Consider the following 22,833-nt stretch of genomic DNA (forward strand, 5'->3'; position numbering starts at 1 on the left):
TTGCTTTGAGTTGTTTCAATTTAATCCAGTTCAAATCTAATCTATACAAAGGATGAGGGGGACAACATTTTTTTCTACAAATATTGCACTGGAGAATATGAATTTTTACAACATCGACCAACCTATCCCTTTCCCTGCCCCCCATCCCCAACAATAATATAAAATAAAAATGCGAAATTCAATGTTTACATCTTTTAGAGTATTGGAATTTTGTGTTAAAACCAAGTTGCATTAAATTTTCTTTGAATGGCCTTTAAGACAAAGTAAAACCAAGTAAGCCTGAAAGTAGTGGTATCCATGACACTTCAGTCCCTGGTACAGCTTTGAAAATCTAGTAGGAGACCCATTTATCACTTTCTGTTCCCTTATTTAGCTATAAACATCATTTTTATTCATACTTATGACCTTGAGAGGCTTCTGAGAAATCAGTACCATGGTGACAAAAATCTGCAGTTGAGATGCACGCTTGAAGTGGGCAATACTTGTTAATCTTTCCATGCATGAGAAAGCATCCCCAATAAAATGTTTCATCCAGGAAACAGCAGACATGAAAGTAACATGCTACAAGTAACTAAAGCTACAAACATTGCATTTATAAGCATTATTTCCGGCACCCTGCACAACATCTTTTTAAGGCAGAGGGTTCCTGACAGAAGGAGAACTCAGCGATGCATCATTTTTCATCCTGTTTTTACAAAAAAATACTTAAGTGAATTTAGTACTGGAGAAGGGTGCCAGATTGAGAGCACTGGTAATTGCTTCTGGAACAGATGCTGCATGGGTAGCAACAGGACAAGCTTTCCTACATGCCCTGCTAATATGCCAAACCCTGACCTGAAGACTAAACTTTTGAGAGTAAATTCGGTCTCCACGTCCATTCACTCCTTGACCTCTTTGCATACAGTAAAGAAGGGAACAGTTTAAGGTGGGCTTTTGTGCAACGTAGACAACTGTCCACTAGCAAGTTGATTAACGTCATGAATGTTTTAGGCCAGACAACTGTCAGTAGGTGACCTTTGACTAGAGCTGGATTTGAGCCAAGAATCGAAAGTCTGCCTGTTTCTTGTAAAAATGTGCTATATCTCACTTAAAAAAAAATCTATTTAAAGAGGTTAAATTGATAACAATGTATGAAAAGAAAACCGACAGAATGACAGTAGACCCACAGGAGTTGATGTGACAGTGTGCGCTTCTTTACTGGGAGCTCACTCTGCTGGTTGGCATAGAGTGATGCAGCTGCAGTATAAAAGTTGAGAGATTTTTGCATGCAGAAAAATGGTGACACACAACGAAGTGACAAATGAAAACTGGCTTTCCCTGCATCGTTGTGTCAGAGCAGTCACAATAGCTGTGGCAGACACAAAGGTAAGGAAAAGCCTGTGTTCAGCACCTAGATACCACAGTACTTTATTAATACTTTGATGTTTGAAGGTTTGGAATAAAAAATAAATGACTATAAACCTACATAATGCCCATCTTCCCATAAAGCACAAAAATAAGACACTGATTATTATAATCAATCAGAACATAACTAAATAATGTTGCATTTAGAATAGGATTTGATCAGTGATGTAGAGTTGGATCATTCTACCCTTAAAGGAGGGGACGGGGAGGAATCTAATGTTTGAGTAAAACAGTTACTAAGCTTGGAGCATGTCTCTCATAGGGTGCAGGTGTGATTTGTGGCAAATCCAGTTTTATTTTGCATTTAAAAGATGATCTGTACTGCATTATATATAATTGTACTGAATTATTGGGGATTGAAAACAACTGTGATGGCAGAGACTTAACACCAAGAGAAGCTATTATTATTTGTATTGCAGCAGTGCCTGGGGACCTCAGACAAGGATTACTGTTCCTTCTTTCTGGGTGTTATGCAAATGTATGGCCGGATCATCCCTCTTGCGGTAAAACCCATGTGGAGGAGAGAGCAAATCTCCCCAAGTTTCCCCTCATGGACTCCTCTTGTACAGTGTGGCTGAACTCCTATCTCCCAAGAATCAGCTTACAAACCCAACAACAGGGCCATCCACTGGAGAAGGCCCTGTGCTACATCTGGGGTCCCAGTGCCACCTTCTTGTGTTCATGCTAGTATGACTCTACCGGACCTCGCTACAACTGCCCCGAACCTCCTTTATGGGGGGATTCCTAGCAAACAGTTGGAACTGCAGAAAAGTAATTTGATCTCTGGACAAATAAATCAAATTGACGTAAAAGTGACAAGGAAATACCAAAGACCTGGATAGATTGATTTGAGGAAAGGTTTAAAATGTTATACATCTTGAGCAAACTATGAAAGAGGTGAGGTGGAAAGAAACCTACCAGTGCCTGAACAGGGTCAATACGAAGGAGGAAAGGAACTGTGGCCTAAATACAATTAACAAGATGAAATGAAGAAAGAAATCAGAACTGATCATCAGAAAAATTATCCTGATAAGCGAGCTCCATTAGACCTTGTGGAATTGTTTCCCAAGGAAGAACATAAATCATTTAAATCTAGATTGGAGAAAGGGAATATGCCCCATCCTGCAGGAAGAAGTCTGCATGAGCAGGAGGGTGAAGGACATCTAAATCTCTAAATTCTAAGATGCTACAAAACAAATGTCTGAAAGTTCTTCTGTGAAAAAAATACTGCTTGAACTGCTTTGCAAATACCCATCTTTCTCTAGTTATTATGATACATGCTGGCATGCATCTCTCCAGAACAGAGGCTCACTTTTATTTATTTAAAAGTTGACCCATTCCATGCAGTGACATTGTATAGAATGGGAAGGAAATCTGATCCCGATTGGAGGGAGGGATGTGTTTATATAAAAAAATCAGAGCCAGCTTTCTACAAAGGGAAAACATTCATGTTAAAGGAATTGGGTTTGGGCTTTAAGATGCTTCCTTTAGGTCTGAAATACGCAATGGATCTTTTCTACATTTTAGCAAAATTCACAGGTAAATCAAATAATTTCTTGTAAAAGTTTGGGTTAGCTTGAAGAAACCAGTTTGATACCAATACCAAAAATATACAGTCATGACATGTGTCCGTTTCAGGGAATTTCATAAAATTATACCGATTATTGTAAAACTAATGAGAACTAACAATGTGAAACCAGAGAGACTCTAGCAGTCAGAATGTCATGTCTGAAAAAAGTTGTTTGAAACATACTGTGGATTTTGAAAGGAAGGTTTTACCACAGGAGGTAGGATAATATGCACAGAAAAAGACCGAGTCCTTTTCTATTTCTCACAATATTTTTTCATCGACCAAAAAAACCCCTCATTTTAATAGCATGCAAAATGTTGAGAGCAGCTAGAAGATAATGAAAGAAAGAGGGACAAGAATATAGTTTTAATACCAGTCTGCAAGATGAGCTGCTACACTGGATTCATCATAACAATGAGGATGGTTCAAATCAACACCCCATAAGTACAGTATTCTGTTTTGAAGGCTTACAGTGAAGTTCGTAGTTATCTGTAAACATGAAAAGTATTCACTGTTCTAAAATTCTTTGCTGTGGTTTCATTTTTAAAAGTGCAGATTTCTTGAAATTAATCAGAACAGGGTTTTTTTTTTAATTTGGTCTCAAAGGAGAAAAGGGTTGGCACTACTGGAAACTGAAGACCTCCATTCTTGGGCCTAGTTTCCCCAAATTCTGTAGTTTAGTGCTTCTGAAAAGTGTTTCTATATGGAACAGGATTGGCTGGATCTCTAGCCCAGTTCTCCGCTTCTCCAGAAAGCGAATTTCTGATTAATCCTTAACTATTAGTAATAAGGACTTCTGTGCTCCAGGGACTGAGTTGTTGGAGATTTGCTTACAGAAAATGGAGAGATGCTGCTTTTGTTATTTCTTCCATTCCTTCCCTCCAACCCCCCACTCCCTTTTATCCTGCAATTGATCTGCCTGTTATCTTTCTCACTGATGCACTGAAGATTAAATTAATCTAATTTAAACATCAGTTGGGTTTGAATTGTAAAGCTGTAACATTCCCAATGACTTTACAAGCAAGTGAAGAAAGTGGGCAGTTCATATTTCACTCTTTCTGTTTAAGACCCCAACCCCACCCCCCCAAATAATAAAGACTGTATAAAGTTGAGGCACAAGTGGTTAAGGGTGAATTTGAACATGATCACTTCCGGCGGCTGCTTCTTGAACTGGTATGTGCCCTGGTGGTAAAGGCTGATCACCTGCCAGATGGTTTTGTGCATTTCCGACTTGGTGTTCCACAGCTGTAAAACAAAAATAAGAAACAGTGTCAATCTTTTAAGCAAACTGATCCCAAACTAGAGAAGTCCCTGAAAGGTAAGTGTAGCTGCAATGTGCTTATTGTGAATAAAATGGTCTAGATTTTGCTAATATGACCATTAGGTTCCATAACAGTATTAAACGTCAGATTATAGGCCCGCCTAGCAGTTGCTCCATTCTCAATGGATTTTTTTTTTTTTGGTCTTTCTTCTTTTCCCCTGCCCCATAAAGAGAGAGGCTTTTTTTATTTAAACAATATAAAAGCGTACTATAGAGCTGAGAGATTATATTAGCAGAATCTGAATTTATTAAACACAGGGTCCAGAATCTCCAAAGTTATATTTTACCTTAATTTAATCTAGGTTAAATCTTCTGTACCTGCGCTTAGCAGATCAAGGGAAGCCCAGTGCTAGTTACCAACAAAGGTAGTTACCAATTCTGATCATGGATACAAAGTGCATATTGTTAGGTATCTTGCAAGACCAGGCATGGGGGATAATTGGACAAGGTGGAGGGCACAAATGCACCCAACTCTTTCTTCACTTGATAGAAATCAGATTTTTGTTTAAAATGTTGTCATTTTTGATGTAGGCATCCAACGCTGAAATGTTAATGTCTCCATAGAAATGTTTTCTGTTACGTGCCTTGACATTTCATAGAATTTGCATGAAATAGAACGCAGTCCACAATAGGAAAAGGACAGGTTAAAGACTCTTTGTATAAATCAGGGGTAGGCAACCTATGGCACGGGTGCCGAATGTGGCACGCGAGCTGATTTTCAGTGGCACTCACACTGCCCGGGTCCTGGCCTCCGGTCCGGGGGGCTCTGCATTTTAATTTAATTTAAATGAAGCTGCTTAAACATTTTAAAAACCTTATTTACTTTACATACAACAATAATTTAGTTCTATATTATAGAAAGAGACCTTCCAAAAACATTAAGAGGTATCACTGGCACGCGGAACCTTAAATTAGAGTGAATAAATGAGGAGTCGGCACAGCACTTCTGAAAGGTTGCCGACCCCTAGTATAAATATTTAAGTTAGCAGGGCCCGATGAAGGACCTAGATGAAGCAATCTCAGAACTGATGGTGATTATCTTGGAGAACTCACGGAGGACTGGTGGGATCCCAGAGGACTGATGAAGGTCAAACATAATATCTATCTTTATGAAGGGGAACAAAAGAGGACCTGGGAAATTACAGGCCAGTCAGCCTAACTTCAATTCCTGGAATGATACTGGAACAAATTATTTAACAATCTATTTGTAAGCACCTAGAGGATAATACGGTTATATGGAATATCCAACATGGATTTGTCAAGAACAAATCATGCCGAACCAACTTAATTTTTTTCTTTGACAGGGTTACTGGCCCAGTGGATGGTAGGAAAGCTGTAGATGTGATACGCCTTGATTTTAGTAAGGCTTTTGGCACAGCCTCTCATGCTGTTCTCATAAGCAAACCAGGGAAATGTGCTCTAGAAAAAATATGTGCAAAACTGATTGAAAGCCCATACTCAAAGTGTAGTTATCAATGGTCCACCGTCAAACTGGGAGTATGTATCTAGTGGGGATGTCAAACTGGGAGGATGTATCTAGTAATGGAGTGGGGAGTGTCAAACTGGAAGGATGTATCTAGTAATGGAGTGGGGAATATGCTTATAAAACATGTGGATGACACCAAGCTGGGAGGGGTTGCAAGTTCTTTGGAGGGTAGGGTTAGACTTCAAAAGAACCTTGACAAATTGGAGGATTGTCTGACATCAACAAGATGAAATTCAATAAAGGCAAGTATAAAATATTTCACTTAGAAAGGCAAAATCAAATGCACCACTACAAAATGGGGAATAACTGGCTATGTGGTAATACTGCTGAGAAGAACCTGGGGGTTGTTGTGGATCAGAAATTACATATGAGCCAACAGTGTGATGTAGTTGTGAAAGAAAGGGATATCATTCTGAGATGTATTAACAGGAATGTCATATCATACATGGGAGGTAATTGTCCTGATCTACTAAGCACTGATGAGGCCTCAGATACAGTACTGTATCCAGTTCTGGGTGGCACACTTTAAGAAAGATGTGGACAACTGGGAGTCCAGAGATGAGCAAAACAATACAATGATAAAATGTTTTGAAAATCTGACCTGTGAAGAAAGATAAAAAAAAAATGGGCAAATTTAGTCTGGAGAACACAGGACTGAGAGGTAACCTGACACCAGTCTTCACATATGCTAGGACTGTTATCAAGAGGATAGTGATCAATTGTTCTTCATGCCCACTGAAGGTAGGCCAAGAAGTAATTGGCTTAATCTGCTAGGGAGATTTAGGTTCCATATTAGGAAAATCTTTCTAACTCTAAGGAATGTTAAACACTGGAGTAGGTTTCCAAGGGAGTCTGTGGAATCCCCGTCCTTGGAGGTTTTTAAGAACAGGTTAGACAAACACCTCTCAGCGATGGTCTAGGTATACATGGTCCTGCCTCTGTGCACGGGGATGGACTACATGGCCCTTCCAGCCCTACATTTTTATGGTTTTGAAATTAAAATAGTAAACAGCCCTTACATCCTTATTTCCAATTCAATATATTCTTGTATTTATAATATCATCTGAGATACTTGCATGAAAGGCTTTATAGGCAGAGATGAGAAAATGGCTGCACAAAACTGAGTAGAGCAATGCTTACATGTCATGACAATGGAGTGTAACAGGGATGGACTAGATTAAAAGAAAGAGGCTGTAATTAAAAGCAGTGACAATCTAAATAATGTTCCTTTAGCCTATTAACTGTGAGGAGAGAAAGCATGCATGCAAGATTGCAGAACGAGAAAGAATCATAAGAATCTGCAGTTACAGATGAAAAAGATTTGTTAGGTCATTCAGTTCATTTCCCTGCAAATGCAGGATTAAAGGGACCACATTTCAGTTTCTGTCTCACGGTAGAGCAAAAAAAGAGGGTTTTAAACAGAGCTATGAAGATGGGGTATTGTCAGTGATTTCAGTATCAAAATTCTCCTACAAGACATGTTTTTCCTTTGTGGGTATGAAGCTGACTATTCCCCTAAGTTGTTTTTTTTTTAAATTAAATTGATACAGCAAGTGATTTTAAAAGAAAAATAATGGCCACGTCGTGTTCATTCTGCTTGTAAATAAATCAGTGCATTTGTAAAGAGAGACAAAATACACCAATAACAGGGACCTGTGTGTGTGTGTCTTTGAAGTGTCTCCCTGCTGTAGTACTCCATTTTCATAAGGAAGAATACTAAGGGTGCATCTATACAGGGATACAAGACATGTGGCAAGGCCACGGCTGGCACGGCTGCAGCTAGCCCGGGTCAACTGACTTGGGCTTACAGGGCTCGTGCTGTGCAGCCAAAAATTGCTGTGTAGATGTTCAGGCTTGGACTTGCGGGGTCCCAGAGCTTGGGCCCAAGCCTGAACATCTACACAGCAATCTTTTTTTCAGCACACCCGAGTCAGCTGTCCCATGCCAGACATGGGTTTTTTTTATCCCTGTGTAGACATAGCCTAAGGGTACATCTATACTTCCACCGCTGTAGCGGAAAAGCTACGCTGCTGCTGCAGTGCAATAATGTACACACTTCTGACATTGACAGAAGAGGTTTTTCCATTCAAGTCATTAATCCACCTCTCCGACAGGTTGCAGCTCAGTTGACGGAAGAATTCTTTTGTCAACCTAGCTGCAGCTACACAGGGGGCTATTTCAACCTAACTACATCATTCAGAGTGCAACATTTTTCACATCCCTGAGCACTATAGTTAGGTCACTCTAATTTTTCAGTGTAGTCCTGGCCTAAGAGAATGATTCCTTATCCTCACACCAAAAAAGGAAAACCGTCTAAGGTGATTTTATGGCCTCTTTGTAAGGTCTAATGTGTCTTGAACCAAGGCCTAGCAAGCCACCCAGCAGCAGCTATGATTAGCTTGTCCTTTACTACCCATGACCTACTGTGGACACAGACCCATGGGAAGTGCTACCTCATGGTTCCCCACCTATATAAACCCAAGGGCCATTCCAAGAAATGTCCAGGCAACAATGTAGATCTCCTGTAGTTGCCACAGCCATTCCTGCACCCTGTTCTGTGGCCTTGGCTTGATTTAGACTTTGCCTCCTGACCTGGACCCTGAAACCTAACTCTGACTCTGATCCTTAATATCGACCCTGGCCTGGAACTTGACTGTGAACTCTTCTGCTACTCTGACTCTGGTCTGACCCTGCTCTGGCTACCATTGTCAGGATCCCGATACCCTTACTACCCCTTTCAAATGTCTGATTTGATAGCAAAAGTCTCCATGACCTAGTTTATGCAAATTGAATCCATTATTCATGTACTGGAGCAACAGCATACACACACACACACACACACAATCGCAAGGATGAGAGTATCTAAATTACACTATAAACATGTTATGACGTAGAATTTCCTGTTGAATTACTATCTATTTCCACATACATTTGTTTCCCTCTCAAACATTCTGTCCATTACGTTGTTTATCATCATCTTGATTCTTTGGAGATTACATTAATTTGCCCTTTTTGAAATGTGTCACATTAACAAGGGTAAAGTGAACCTTCGATCCATAAACAGACGTGTAGTCATTTTTTTGAAAATGTGAACTCCTGACTGACCTTTACTCCCTAGCGTGTCCACAATCTGTGAACTCACTATCTCTTCACCTTCCCTTGAATAACGTCACTTATCATAGTTGGTTGGAAACTTTAGGACAGTAATCAGTTCTTCTTTTTTTTCTCGTTTCCTCTTGTTGAGAGCCAAGGCTTTGGCAGATAAAATGCACTGGCTACTTTAGTTTTCACCACATTAACTTGATGAACAAACATTGGGGGGACACAAACTCCAGTAAGCGTTTAAAATAATTGTAATTGATTTTTGAAGGAAATGTGTTTTATGCCAAAAACATATGAGAAACTTGGTGTAAATGGTTTGTACTTATCCTAGTAATGGTACCAGCATCAGCAAGACCTAGGGGTATCACTTTTCTAATTGCCAGCGGCATCTTTAACTAGACCCTTCACTTTCACAAAAGTGCGGGGGTGGGGTTCTACGCTTTCTACAAATTTGTGAGATTGTGTAACCTGTTTAGCCCATATTTTGATCAGTTAAACTAACTCCAATGAAATTAGTGGAGTTATTCTGGATTTTTCCAGACGTTCAGAAACACCACCTTTTCTCCACCTCAACTCTACTTTTGTCCCTGCTCTTCTCACAAGGGTGAATGAGAATTCCCTGTTTATGGAGCAAATGTTCCTAATTTTATGGATAATCAGGATAAGTGACAGTGAACAGAACTATACAGAGAATATTGTGTGTGGAAACACAGTGATTGAAGACAAAATGTCACCTATGTCAGTTTAACTTCTGTACCCGGAACGATAATGGAGCAAATAGTGAAGCAAACAATTTGCAAACATCTAGAAGATAATAAGCTGATAAGTAACAATCAGCATGGATTTGTCAAGAACAAAGTGTGTCAAACCAACCTGACAACCTTCTTTGACAGGGTAACAAGCCTTGTGGATGAGAGAAGTGGTAGACATGGTATATCTTGACTTTAGTAAGGCTTTTGATACCGTCTCACATGACCTTCTCATAAACAAACTACGGAAATGCAACCTAGATGGAGCTACTATAAGGTGGGTGCAACACTGGTTGGAAAACCGTTTCCAGATACTAGTTATCAGTGGTTCAGTCATGCTGGAAGGACATAACGAGTGGGTTCCACAGGGATCAGTTCTGGGTCCGGTTCTGTTCAATATCTTCATCAATGATTTAGATAATGGCATAGAGAGTACACTTATAAAATTTGCAGATGATACTAAGATGGGAGGTCTTGCAAGTGCTTTAGAGAATAGGATTAAAATTCAAAATGATCTGGAAAAATGGTCTGAAGTAAATAGGATGAAATTCAGTAAGGACAAATGCAAAGTACTCCATTTAGGAAGGAACAATCAGTTGCACACACACATAATGGGAAATGACTGCTTAGGAAGGAGTACTGTGGAAAGGGATCTGGGGGTCATAGTGGACCATAACCTAAATATAAATCAACAGTGTAACGCTGTTGCAAAAAAAGCAAACATCATTCTGGGATGTATTAGCAGGAGTGTTGTAAGCAAGACACGAGAAGTAATACTTCCACTCTACTCCACACTGATTAGGCCTCAACTGGAGGATTGTGTCCGGTTCTGGGTGCCACATTTCAGGAAATATGTGGACAAATTGTAGAAAGTCCAGAGAAGAGCAACAAAAATTATTAAAGGTCTAGAAAACATGACCTATGAGGGAAGATTGAAAAAAATGGGTTTGTTTAGTCTGGAGAAGAGAAGACTGAGAGGGGATATAACAGTTTTCAAGAACATAAAAGGTTGTTACAAGGAGGAGTAGAAAATTTGTTCTTCCTAACCTCTGAGGATAAGACAAGAAACAATGGGCTTAAATTGCAGCAAGAGAGGTTTAGGTTGGACATTAGGAAAAAATTCCTAATGCTCAGGGTGGTTAAGCACTAGAATAAATTGCCTAGGGAGGTTGTGGAATCTCCATCATTGGATGTTTTTTAGAGCAGGTTAGATCAGGGGTTCTCAGACTTTTGTACTGGTGACTCCTTTCACACAGCAAGCCTCTGAGTGTGACACCCCCACCCACCACACATTAAAAACATTTTCATATATTTAACACCATTATAAATGCTGGAGGCAAAGTGAGGTTTGGGGTGGAGGCTGACAGCTCGCAACCTCCCATGTAATAACATCATGGCCCCATGAGGGGTCCTGACCCCCAGTTTGTGAACCCCTGGGTTAGACAAACACCTGTCAGGAATGGTCTAGATAATACTTAGTCCTGCCATGAGGGCAGGGCACTGGACCAGATAACCTCTCAAGGTCCCTTCCAGTTCTATGATTCTATTGCAGCTACTGGACAGAATGTTTTCACATTGTTTGATCTTTATTTACCCTGTCAATGGATAATCAGATTGCATAACCCAGACCAGGGAGACTTTCACTGGAAAACTGGACAATGAAAAGTTGCCACAAAACTCATTTATTATAGGTATTTGCATAAATTACGCAGAGCACCTGTTCTACTCCTTTTTTTTCCCTGTTTATATGATATGAAAAGAAGTCAGACTTCTCATTTAGAGTGAATGACATGAAAGTGGAAAAGAGTGTGACAACACTGGGAACCAGGCTCTGATGAAAAACATGGTTAACTGTGCTGGCATGAACAGCAAACTGACAGTTAAGAATTCAGTACAGCATGGAATGTTTTTCAGAATTACTTTCCTAAATACAGGGTTTTGTCATCTTCAGAGCCATAGATGGGGAAGACCACTAGATCATCTTATCTTATCTCCTGTATATCACAGGCCACCAACACCACACAGCAACCTGTTCACTAAACCCAACAATCTGTTATTCCTTTCAGAAGTTCAGGGATCAGGATGAGCCTAAAGTTATGCCTGAGTTTTAGTTACAGAATTGATTGGCTTAACAATTGAACTGCAGGGTATTTAAGAGTGAACTGTAATCACTAACTTGGGAGTGAAGAAGTTTTGAGCGTCTGTTAACCCTGCAGCAGCAGTTAATCAGAGAACAGTTGCTATTCAGAGAGTTGTCAGGACCCAGGCCAAGGCTGTGTAGATGAGATACGTGCCACACGCTGCATGTGCCATACTGACACAGTGGTGCTCAAACACAAACGTTAACAAAGCCAGGTTAACTTCAGTCCCACTCAGGAATAAAAGTGTGTGAGGTATGTGGAAAGTTTTTCCTAATATGTAACCTAAATCTCCCTTGCTGCAGATTAAGCTAATCACTTCTTGTCCTACCTTCAATGGACATGGAGAACAATTGATTACCCTCCTCTTCATAACAGCCCGTAACACATTTGAAGACTGTTATCAGGTTCCTCCCTCAGTCTTTTTCTCAAGACTACACATGCCCAATGTTTTTTAAATATTTCCTCATAGGTCAGGTTTTCTAAACTTTTTATATATATTTTTTCTCCTCTGGACTCTCTCCCATTTGTCTGCATCTTAAAGTGTAGTACCCAGAACTGGACACAGTACACCATCTGAGACCTCACCAGTGCTGAGTAGACCAAGACAATTACCTCCTGTGTCTAATGACACTCCTGTTCATACACCCCACAGTAAGAGCCATTTTCAAAACTGCATCCCATTGTTGGCTCATATTTAATTTGTGATCCCCAATAACCCTCCCCTCCTTTTCAGCAGTACTACTATCTAAACAGTTATTCTCCATTTTGTAGTTGTGCATTTGATTTTTTTCCCTGTCCTAAGTGAAATACTTTACACTTGTCTTTACTAAATTAATAAAGGCAGAGAAACAAGCAGGTCTAGTGAACTGAGCACAGGCCAGGGAGCCAGGATGCCTGAGTTCTATTCCCAGTTTTAATGCATTTGCTCATCCATTTGGTTTACTGTGTGGCTTCAGACAAGTAATTTAACACCCTTGTCTTGTTTCTCCAGCTGGAAGAACACCCTTCCTGACACATGTGGTGTGGAGATTGAGTAGTTGACCTGTACACCCACTTGGTCACATTTTGGAGGGTTTTGCATCTCATGTACATCCTGCCCTGAGCAGTCTCATCTGATTCGCACAGCAATGAGCTGCAGTAGAGATTAAATTTCCTAAGCACTGTTTCCTTTTTGGAAAATTGTGCATCAGATCCATCCTCTAGCTTCCTGGTCAGTTTGAGGCTGGGCAGAAGCACAATCATTCTCTTACATAGTGCTTGTCATCATTGATCTCAAAGCACTTCACAAATTCAATGCTTTTGATGAGTATCATTGTTCCCAAGAGGCCACACAATGGGAAGGTCATAAACTTTCAGAAGGCAGCCAGGGAAGAGTTGTGGATATGCAGAGACGGGTTGGGAACCTAGAGGTGTGTGGAAGAAGGAAGCAGAGGGTGTCCCAGACATGTTCCTTTGCATGGGGGATCCCAGTAACCTATGGCAGAGGTTCTCAAACTTCATTGCACCATGACCGCTTCAGACAATAAAAATTACTACATGACCCCAGGCTGGGGGACTGAATCCTAAGCCCCACTGCCCTGGGCTGAAGACTTTCGCCTCTGGCCCCAGGCAGGGGGACTCAGGCTTTGGCCTCCCTATCCAGGGCCCCAACAAGTCTAATGCCTTCCCTGGCAACCCCATTAAAATAGGGTTGTGACCCACTTTGGTGTCCTGACCCACAGTTTGAGAACCGCTGACGTACAGCCATCTGGATTTCAAAAGGGAAGGTGTTCGGCTGGAAGATCAAATGGATAAAAGCTCTTCTAACAGGAAAAGATGATCAAAACTTGTTCACTTCACTGGGTAAATAAAAAATCAAGCACTGAAACCTCTCCTCTGCATACATATTTTTGCCAGCTATTTGGTGGTACATGATATGGGGATAGCCACTCAATGAAGACATCTTCAGCAGTTGGCTGAAAGTGAAAGGTACCTTGTAACTATTGTAAACAAACATCCACCCAGCAAATCCATGAGGAAATACCCATGGGAAAGAATAACTACAAGGTCAGGGATCAGGGTTTGCTCCCTTCTGGAGGATACAGGGAGGTAAGAACAGCATTAGTTCCTGCAGATTCCCACTCGGTATTAGCAAACTCATTCAGGGCATAGGGTGAGGCATTAGCACCAAGGTTCTTTGTGGCACAGGGAGACCCAAAAATAACAAACAGAGGCTGGCTCCCTGTGAATGCCCCAGCTTTCTTTGGATACTCTGAGACTCTGGATCTCCTAGATCTCAGGACATCTCGGGGGACTGAAAGGCCACAACACTGCTCACTCTGAAATGAGGCAAATCGTGTCTCTATGACCATGTCATGCCTCAGAAACTCTGCAAAAATGAACTCTGGCTTTTCCAGGGAGGTTATTATTTAATCTCATTGGGTTTAGTGATATTTTAATAATGTACTTAGACCTCCAGGTTACTTTAGAAAACTTCAATACTTTCCCCTTAGGTTAAAGAAGCTCAGCAATTTTCCCTAAAATGGATCACTGCAGACAAGTTATACTTACAATTTTACCAGAGAGACAGGAGCTTTTAAACCACTTTTGAAATGGGATCTTAGATTTCAAAGTTTGTCCATAATATAATGTAATATAATCTACATACGTGGCTGGAATTGCAGTTCCCCAGCTGGTCCTGATAGAGGACTTCCTTGCTGTAGCTTCCTCTGTTCCATCTGTTGTACAACCTGATGGGTACGACCCGGGGGGGAAAACAAGAGGGGTCTGAGAACTCAGCAGCATCAGCTTCCTTTCACCTTGCATAATTCAATGCTTTTGACAGTATGTACACTCATTACATATGATCTTCACCAGTGGAAACATACAGAGTTCAGCTTCACTGGTATAATCTGGAGTTATAGGTTGTACCCTGTTGCAGGAAAAATGAGTTTAAAATTCATCTGCAGCCCTCATGGCTCATACACTACCTAAAGGGACAATGACTCCAGAAGTAACACCGCTTTGCCATTTGGAAATTCAGCAAAAGGCTCAGCAAATGGGAGGAATCCTCCTATTACAATGACAGCACCTGCTGAAGTTCCTGTTTCTGAGCCTGAAGCTGGTCATGCTGTTTCTGTAGCTCTTCCTTCTGTTGTTGAAGATCTTCTGCCTTCTTCAGGAGTTCATTTTCCTGCTGCAAAATATGCGTTTCAAATTCCTTCAGCTCCTCTTCGGTGAAGACCTGCTGTTGATCCAATGTCTGCAAGAAAACGTAGAGAACTAAGAACCTTCACACAGGAATAATAAAAATACAATTTGCAAAAGGAAATTAGTAATCTTCACAATGCTATGGCTATGAGCTGGATTCTAAAATTCACCAGTACAGAAAATGTTGGTTTGATACTTCCAAAAATATATTGTACTGTGAAGGAATTCCTCACTTCTACTTATGAGGAAATGGTTTGAATCTTGCTCAAAATGTGGGATGAGGTGAAAAAAATCACTTCTGCTTCTAATTGAACTCTGTCCTTCAGTCAAGGAAATCCATAGCCAAAATGTTTTTCTGTTTCAAAGGCCTGTGCAAGCAACAGGCTTTCAGATAATCCACATGAGGACACAAGACCTATTCAATTTATGTTCTTAAATACCTAGATGTTTTATTTAGCTAATGCCTCTAACCATGGCACATAGGCACATACCAAGGAGGAGGAAAATTGAAAAGTCAGAGACAAACATGACGCTTAGTTTCCTGATTAGACTGATAGTAACAGTACAGTATGTTCCACCTGGAACATGCTATTATTACCTCCCAGCTATCTGGCTCCAAAAATTCTTTTTTCTCTGTAGCTTTCAGGAACTCGTGTAAAGTTACTAACCGGTCCTTGTTGACGTCAATCTAGTAAAAACAAAAACAAAATGTAACACATCTTTGACCAATACAAGAGACTTTGAGCGGGATGAACCTACATTTATAAAGCAACTTAATCTAATCGTGTTATTGTTTTTTCATCTTAAACCAGACCTACTTTCAATTTCAAGTGCAAAACTGCAACTTTTTTCAATTGGTTTTGATTCTGCTTTCCTTTCCAAATGCTTGCTCTACTACTGTCTCTCTCACTGGAATGTCTCACTAAGACATTAATGCAGGATTAGGTTGATCACAGTCTTGTGTTTCTGAGCTGTCCCAACTGCAAGCCAGGATTTCTAATACATCTATAATCTCGATATCTAGGATTTAGTTCTCTTGGCCTTTCAACTCCAAAAGAAGCTCACACTAAAAGCTGACTGAAAACTTGCTGCTAATAACTGTGATCTATCCTATCCTTCCACTTTAGTAGGAGGGAATTAAAGCAGCAGGTAACCAGTTAAACTGTCCCAGTATCCCTCCTTCAGGGCCTCCCTCTGACTAATAGAAGCACAACCTCAATGCACTCCTCATGCTTTAGGGAGAACAGCTGGGTATAGAAGTGCTGTTGCTGGAGGACACCAGCTCTATAGAGCATCATCCCTTCCCAACACCCCTGGGAAATATCTGCAAGAATGAATGTTGGCATACGTTTCTGTCAGACTCCTTGTGAAGTGGGGGGAGGGCTGGATACAGGCAAGAAAACACTGACAAAATTGTTCAGCTTGGAGCTGTTCTGACAGACGTATAAGGCAGGCTAAGGGAACAACACAGAGGCCAGCCCTGTTCTACTCCATGCTCCAGGATTCACAGGTAATATCTGTGGCTCCTGGGACATCTGTAGAGATCTTCAGGCCTGTTCCACAACATGATTATTCTGGAACTCAGGAAACAGGAACATGGACTTTACCAAGCAATTTTATCTATCCAGCATCTTTTCTGAGTGAGGACAAGAGATTGCAGCATAGTATGCTTTGAATTAATTGTATGCCTGTGAAGCAGTATGGAGTAAAATGGGCAAAATTTCCCTCTGCTGTACCTGGGCAACCTCGCTGACTTCAGTAGGATTGCACAGGTACAACAGAGCAGGATTTGGCCAACTCTGTTAACCTTCAGACCACACCTCATTCATAACATGCTCTCTCATTCTTAGCCTTTCTTCTTCCATTTCCACCATATCATCCTCTTCATTTTTGGGATCATATACTTTCTCCAGCTGAAAATAAATGTAGTAAACATTAGCTGAAAGAAAGGACTGCTTACTCAGAATAGAGCACATTTGAGACGATGTAAAATGTTGCTTAAAAAGAAAGCTTCACCAATGTGAACCAGCCCTGATACTGATATGCTTTTGCATTACATTTAGTTGAGGTACTTTTGACTGAACAGTAAATCTGAAGGGAAATGATTGTTCGCAGTAAAGAAATAATTTATTTTAGCATAATTTTAAGCAGAAAGTGAGCTTTTCAATGGTATGAAGCCAGTTGTTAATTCAAGTTGACTACTGTAATGTCCTCTACACAGGATTATATTTTAAATTCACATGGAAATCTAGACCCTGATTCTATGATTGCCTTAGTGCAGGTGAGGAGCCCAACTGACTTCAATCGAACCCCATGTGGGCACGAGGTGGGACCATAATAGGTCAATTGCAGGACCTGGATGTAAATCTGGTGCTGAACCTAGTGTCCATTTGTTAAGTGGTGCCTCTTTTTGTGTGTATTGTTGTTCTGTACTCCTTGATCTGCACTGGCTACCTGTAGTTTTTGGAGTGGATTTTTCAGATTATGGTTTTAACTTACAAAACCATAAGTAGCTGGCAAACACCCATCTAAAAGACTGCCTCTCTTCCCACTGGGAGCCCCACTGGTATAGAAGAGGAGGCTACTGGCAAGGTGCTCTCTGTAAGGGCTGTACACTTTAGAATTCACTCTCTGCTTTGGTCCATAATAGCCTGAGTTTGTTAACCCTGAGGGCATGTTGTGAGGCCCATCTCAGCTCACTGGCTCATGAGAGTCTGTGGCAGAGCAAGATATTGAACCCATGACTCCTGAATCCCAGCCCTCTGCCTTAATCGCTAAACCATTGTTTCTCTCCCTCACTGGTGTGCTGAATAATTTTAGAGTGTCAAGGTCACTCAGACCTGGGGATATATGTTCTTGTTCATAGTCTAAATCAAAATAAAATAAGTAAATGTCCCTTTAGAAAGAGAGGGGACGCATCAATATATTGAATGCTCTGAAATGTTCCTTTTTTTTTTTTACCTCTTTAGTAAACAGGGCCTCTAATTCTTGCTCATCCAAGAAGCCATCATTATTGACATCTAGAAAAGTATAAGAATTGAAAACATAAATTCAGTAAATACAGAAGATAATGAATACAGTAATTCACAATGGGTCAGATAAGCAGATGCCAGCAGAGTCTAGAGTGGATTAACCTCTGTACCTAATAAGATGCTGAGTACAGAGTATGACATGGAGATTATGCCACTTAACCATAAATCAGGCCACGGTTGGTCTGCACTGGATTTCTGGCAAGTTGGATATTTACTTATGATCAGATAAGGCTGCAAGGATTACACTAACTCTCAAATAAGAAAAGCTAAAAGGCATCTAAAGCTGAAAGAAACTGCTAACCAAACAGGTCATAATGGGGCTCTAGGCCCTCTATCTTTTGGGGGAATTTATTATTTTCATTTTGGGGGGATTACACTGCTCTACAGCCAAAATGCTTCTGAAATAAATATAGTCCAACTTTACTAATTCTGGGTCACAGAGAACGAAAATGATGCTTAAAATTGTTGATTGGCTCTAGTTTTCAAGATATGCTATTGGGTCAGTATATACGACCCTTGACTTTGGAATGGCAGAGGATAAGTGAGTTATAAAGGGAAGGGATCTCAACTTAAACCAGAAATGACTAAAATACATCTTTGACTGGATCTATGAATAAATCTATGACTGGGTTTGGACGGTACTTGCTTTTTAGGCAAAACAATGAATGATGCAATCTGAAGCTGGTATTGCATCATACATGATATGAATTGCATCATGTTATTCCTGGAAGTCATGGATGATGCAATCATAACGAAGCTTACATCACTCTGCTGAACAAATTGCCCTATATCAGCTCTAGAAATCATACAGTGTTGTGCTCTCTTATTTGATTTTGCAAAGGGACACATTTCTGTTTAGCCAAAGTGAGCAGAGATGCCTCGTACTTGTGTGAACAGTGCAGATAACTTCTGCTATGTTTGTGATGAAGTGATCTTTGCATCACAAAAGCGCAGTATAAATGGTTAAGAAAGCCTATCACCTTTATTTTGGCTGCAAAATTGGAGATCAGGATAAGAGGTGGGCCCCAAACATATGCTGCAACACTTGTGCAACAAATCTTCGCCAGTGGTTGAACAGGAAAAGGAAATCTATGCCTTTTGCAGTGCCAATGATTTGGAGACAGCCAACAGATCATGCCAGCAATTGTTACTTCTGCATGGTGCCTCCAGTTGGGAAAGGTGTGTCAAAGAAGAAAAAGTGGACTGTGCATTATCCAAACATTCCATCAGCTATACGCCCAGTACCCCACGGAGAAGGACTGCCGGTTCCTGATGCACCAGAATCATTCTCACTTGAGTCAGACGAGGAAGAGGAAGAGGATGAAACTTCTGGTCCTGAACCATCAATGTCACAGGACCCACATTTTCTCCCATCCTCCTCCTCTGAACCACACCTCATAACACAAGGTGAACTGAATGACCTTGTCAGGGATTTGGAACTACCCAAGAGTAAGGCAGAGCTGTTGGGCTCCAGACTACAGCAGCGGAATCTCCTGGCAGGCTATCAGGGCAAATGGAGCCCATCAATGCTTGCAGACTATTGCTGGACAGTGACAAGAGATGTTCCATTTAATGAATACAAGAGATAAGCCAAGAAGCGCCGAGTAGACACTGAATAGGACTAAACTATGCACATAATAGTTTTTTGCCTTTTGTTTCATAATAAATTTTACTTATATAACCCTTTTGCTGATTTATAAAGTGTTACATAAACAGGACAGGTGAAATATTATCATGTAAAGCAACCATAAACACATGAAAAGACCTAGGTTTACAATTTATGATTAAAACTCTATTATCTACACAATATACATAGACATAAAATGTAAAAACTTAAATATCTTAGAAACAGTAGTCAATCAGTTGTTTTAATTGTCATATCTGAATTCAGCACATCAAAATACATAATAAATATCACATTTTATCTCTGAAGCAGACAACTTCTCAAAAATTGTAGACCAGTGTTATTTGTAGCAATTTTTGAGTTTTACGTAGAAGTCCAAAAAAGGTTTTTTTCAGGGCTTTCTTCTTCTATATACTGTAATCTCTTGTAATGTTCCCTAGTGTGCTTTAACATAGTACTGTTTCAAACAGCACTATGCTGAAGTGCATTAGGAAACCTTTGGTGTGCACTGTCAGGATCTACACAGATTCCTGTAGTCTGCATTACTGCTCTATGTAAACAAACCCTTAACTACAAGTAATCATTTCTGGTGTTTTTCCTGTGTCTATTGGATAAACACTGATTTCATTTTGGGGGCAGGGTGTGTTTTTTATTGGTGTTTATTGGTTAAAACCTAAAATAAGAATACCCAGGCCACTCTCTCAGTAAGGTATTGCTCAACATGAGAAAAGGTAGCTGTACTTGGGCAAGATTTGTAAATATATCCCGGACCACCAGGAACCTGTGGAAAAGTTTGGCTAAATGTATGGAAGTTTCTCCAAGCAAATTACAGAATTCTGCTGACTGCTATATAAATACTCCATCCTTCAGGAAGGGACCCAGTTTAGCATGAGTTTGGCAAGGCAAGGAAATTTTATTAAATATTTGGTAACTGTGGATCGGTTACTCATGCTATGTGATGATCTGTTCTTAATCTGAATATTATGTGATACTTTCAGGGCTGGCTCCAGGGTTTTTGCCACCCAAGGTGGCAGGGGAAGGTATGATCATGATCGACGGCAGTTCCATTGAGCCGCTTTCTTCTTTGGCGGCAATTTGGCGGCAAGTCCCTCCCTCCTCCCCTCTTTGCCGCCAAAAAGCCCAACGTGCCGCCCCTTCTCCTTGGCCACCCCAAGCACCTGCTTGCTGGGCTGGTGCCTGGAGCCCGCCCTGGATACTTTAATGGTTGAGAGAATGTCTGGTCTAATTCAAATAAGTGTTTATATACTATTTAAGTTAGCTGCATCAGAGAACTTATATGTTAATTTTCAATGAGAAGAACTGGCTATTTCTGTTTTGGAGAAACTGACCCAGAAGAAGAAGCTATAGGCTCTACTTAGATTCCTAGGAGAAAAGAAATAAAATCTAATACTTTTTTGAATGTGAAGTAGAGTGGCTAAATTGCATAGGACTTTAATATACTCATAAACCAGGATTTAAAAAGCTCAGACAGACAGTTCAGAAATTCTTTGCTTTAGCTGGAGCTGGCATTAGTTTCAGCTTGTGCATTTTTTTTCCCTTTGTGAACTGGGTGAGTCTAAACCAAAACCAAACCTAGTTTCCTCCATTTGTTTTTGTTCAGCCCTTCATTAAACCATCAGCACAATGCCAGGCACATCCAGCTGCATCAAGTAAGGGCCTGCCTACACCGTGGGGTAATGTGCTGTACAAGAGTGTTATTTCTAAAGCGCACTAAGATATTGTACACTTATTGAAAGATCTGAAACACTACTATATTAAAGCACACCAGAGAACCTTCAGCATACACCAGCAGGGTCTATACAGACCAATTAATGCACAACACATTAATGCGTTTTAGAAATCAGCTGCCATAGAGCACATTATCCCACTGTGCAGATGAGGCCCAAGTGCCTTTGCATACAGCTCAGCAGTGAAGTAGTTAAGTGATGAGATTTAGGGATGTGAACACCCTATTAAGATCAATGGGCAAAGTTTACAACTCTCTGCTACCGTTTCAAGTTCTAGCTGCAGAACCCAGAAATAGTAAAGGCACCTTTATTTATTTTTTAGAGGACCGTGACCATCCCTGAAGGAGCCCAATTCTCTGTGCTTTTCTGGAGGTAGAACAGGGGTGGGCAAACTACGGCCTAGGAGCTGCATCCAGCCCTTCAGACGTTTTAATCCAGCCCTCGAGCTCCTGCCAGGGAGTGGGGTCTGGGGCCTGCGCTGCTCTGGCCAGGGAGCAGGGTCGGGGGCTTGCCCCACTCCACGCATGCCATGGCTCTGCATGACTCCCAGTAGCAGCGGCATGTCCTCCCTCCGGCTCCTATGCGCAGAGGCAGCCAAGGGGCTCCGCATGCTGCCCCCACCCCAAGTGCCACCCCCATACCTCCTATTGGCCGGGAATCACAGCCAATGGGAGCTGCAGGGGCGGCGCCTGCGGCAGATGGGGCAGAGTGCAGAGCTGCCTGGCTGTGCCACCACATAGGAGCCAGAAAGGGGACATGCCGCTGCTTCCAAGAGCTCCTTGAGGTAAATGCTGCCCGGAGCCTGCACCTCTGACCCCCTTCTGCACTCCAACCTCCTGCCCCAGCCCTGATCCCCCTCTTGCCCTCTAAACCTCTCAGTCCCAGCCAAGAGCACCCTCCTGTACCTCCAACCCCTCATCCTCAGCCCCACCCCAGAGCCCACAATCCCAGCCAGAGCCCTTGCCCCCTGCTTCCTCCCACACACCCTAACCCCCAATTCTGTGAGTATTCATAGCCCGCCATACAATTTCCATACCCAGATGTGGCCCTTAGGCCCAATCCTGCAGTAGAACGACTGACACTCTGTTTACTGAGCTAGACTGAGATGGTGGAACTGCATGTTCATTCATACAGTTCTTCTCTGGCTCATCCTGATGGCGTAGTTTGTGGGCAAAATGACAGCTAAAGACTTTCCCCCTAAAAAAAAAAATTACCTGGCAACTGAAGAACCAGCTGTGTCTTTTAAACCTACTACCACATACAATTATTACACTCCTCTTGGAGATACATGAGCTCTTTCTGAAAATATAACCTGTTTGTACCTATTGGGTTTCCGGGAAGTGGGCGGGCTCTGCTAAAGGATCCCGCCCCCAGCCTAAGGGGAGGATCCACAGGACCTCAAAAACCCAACTGATTTCGGGGGACAACTAATAAAAGAACAGGGACAGTAGTGCAGTCAAAGAGTCA

General features: G+C 41.3%; 1 protein-coding gene across 3 annotated transcripts in view; it reads right to left on the reverse strand.

Moving 5' to 3' along the window:
- The window catches only part of NUCB2 (nucleobindin 2), a 56,536-nt gene continuing 33,703 nt past the window's right edge, over positions 1 to 22,833 (reverse strand). For 2 of the 3 annotated variants that reach the window (XM_050955822.1, XM_050955823.1), the window contains 6 exons: positions 17,924 to 17,982; positions 16,783 to 16,875; positions 15,561 to 15,650; positions 14,844 to 15,014; positions 14,421 to 14,502; positions 1 to 4,219 (listed from right to left, as the gene is read on the reverse strand). In XM_050955822.1, the coding sequence (XP_050811779.1) occupies positions 4,098 to 4,219; positions 14,421 to 14,502; positions 14,844 to 15,014; positions 15,561 to 15,650; positions 16,783 to 16,875; positions 17,924 to 17,982 (617 nt within the window). In that variant the 3' untranslated portion in view covers positions 1 to 4,097. Of the gene's footprint in view, positions 4,220 to 14,412; positions 14,503 to 14,843; positions 15,015 to 15,560; positions 15,651 to 16,782; positions 16,876 to 17,923; positions 17,983 to 22,833 lie in introns of those variants that run through there. The other variant, XM_050955824.1, reaches the window with a different exon arrangement.

This window comes from Gopherus flavomarginatus, chromosome 5 (genome assembly GCF_025201925.1).
Source record: "Gopherus flavomarginatus isolate rGopFla2 chromosome 5, rGopFla2.mat.asm, whole genome shotgun sequence".
NCBI classification, from domain to species: domain Eukaryota; kingdom Metazoa; phylum Chordata; order Testudines; family Testudinidae; genus Gopherus; species Gopherus flavomarginatus.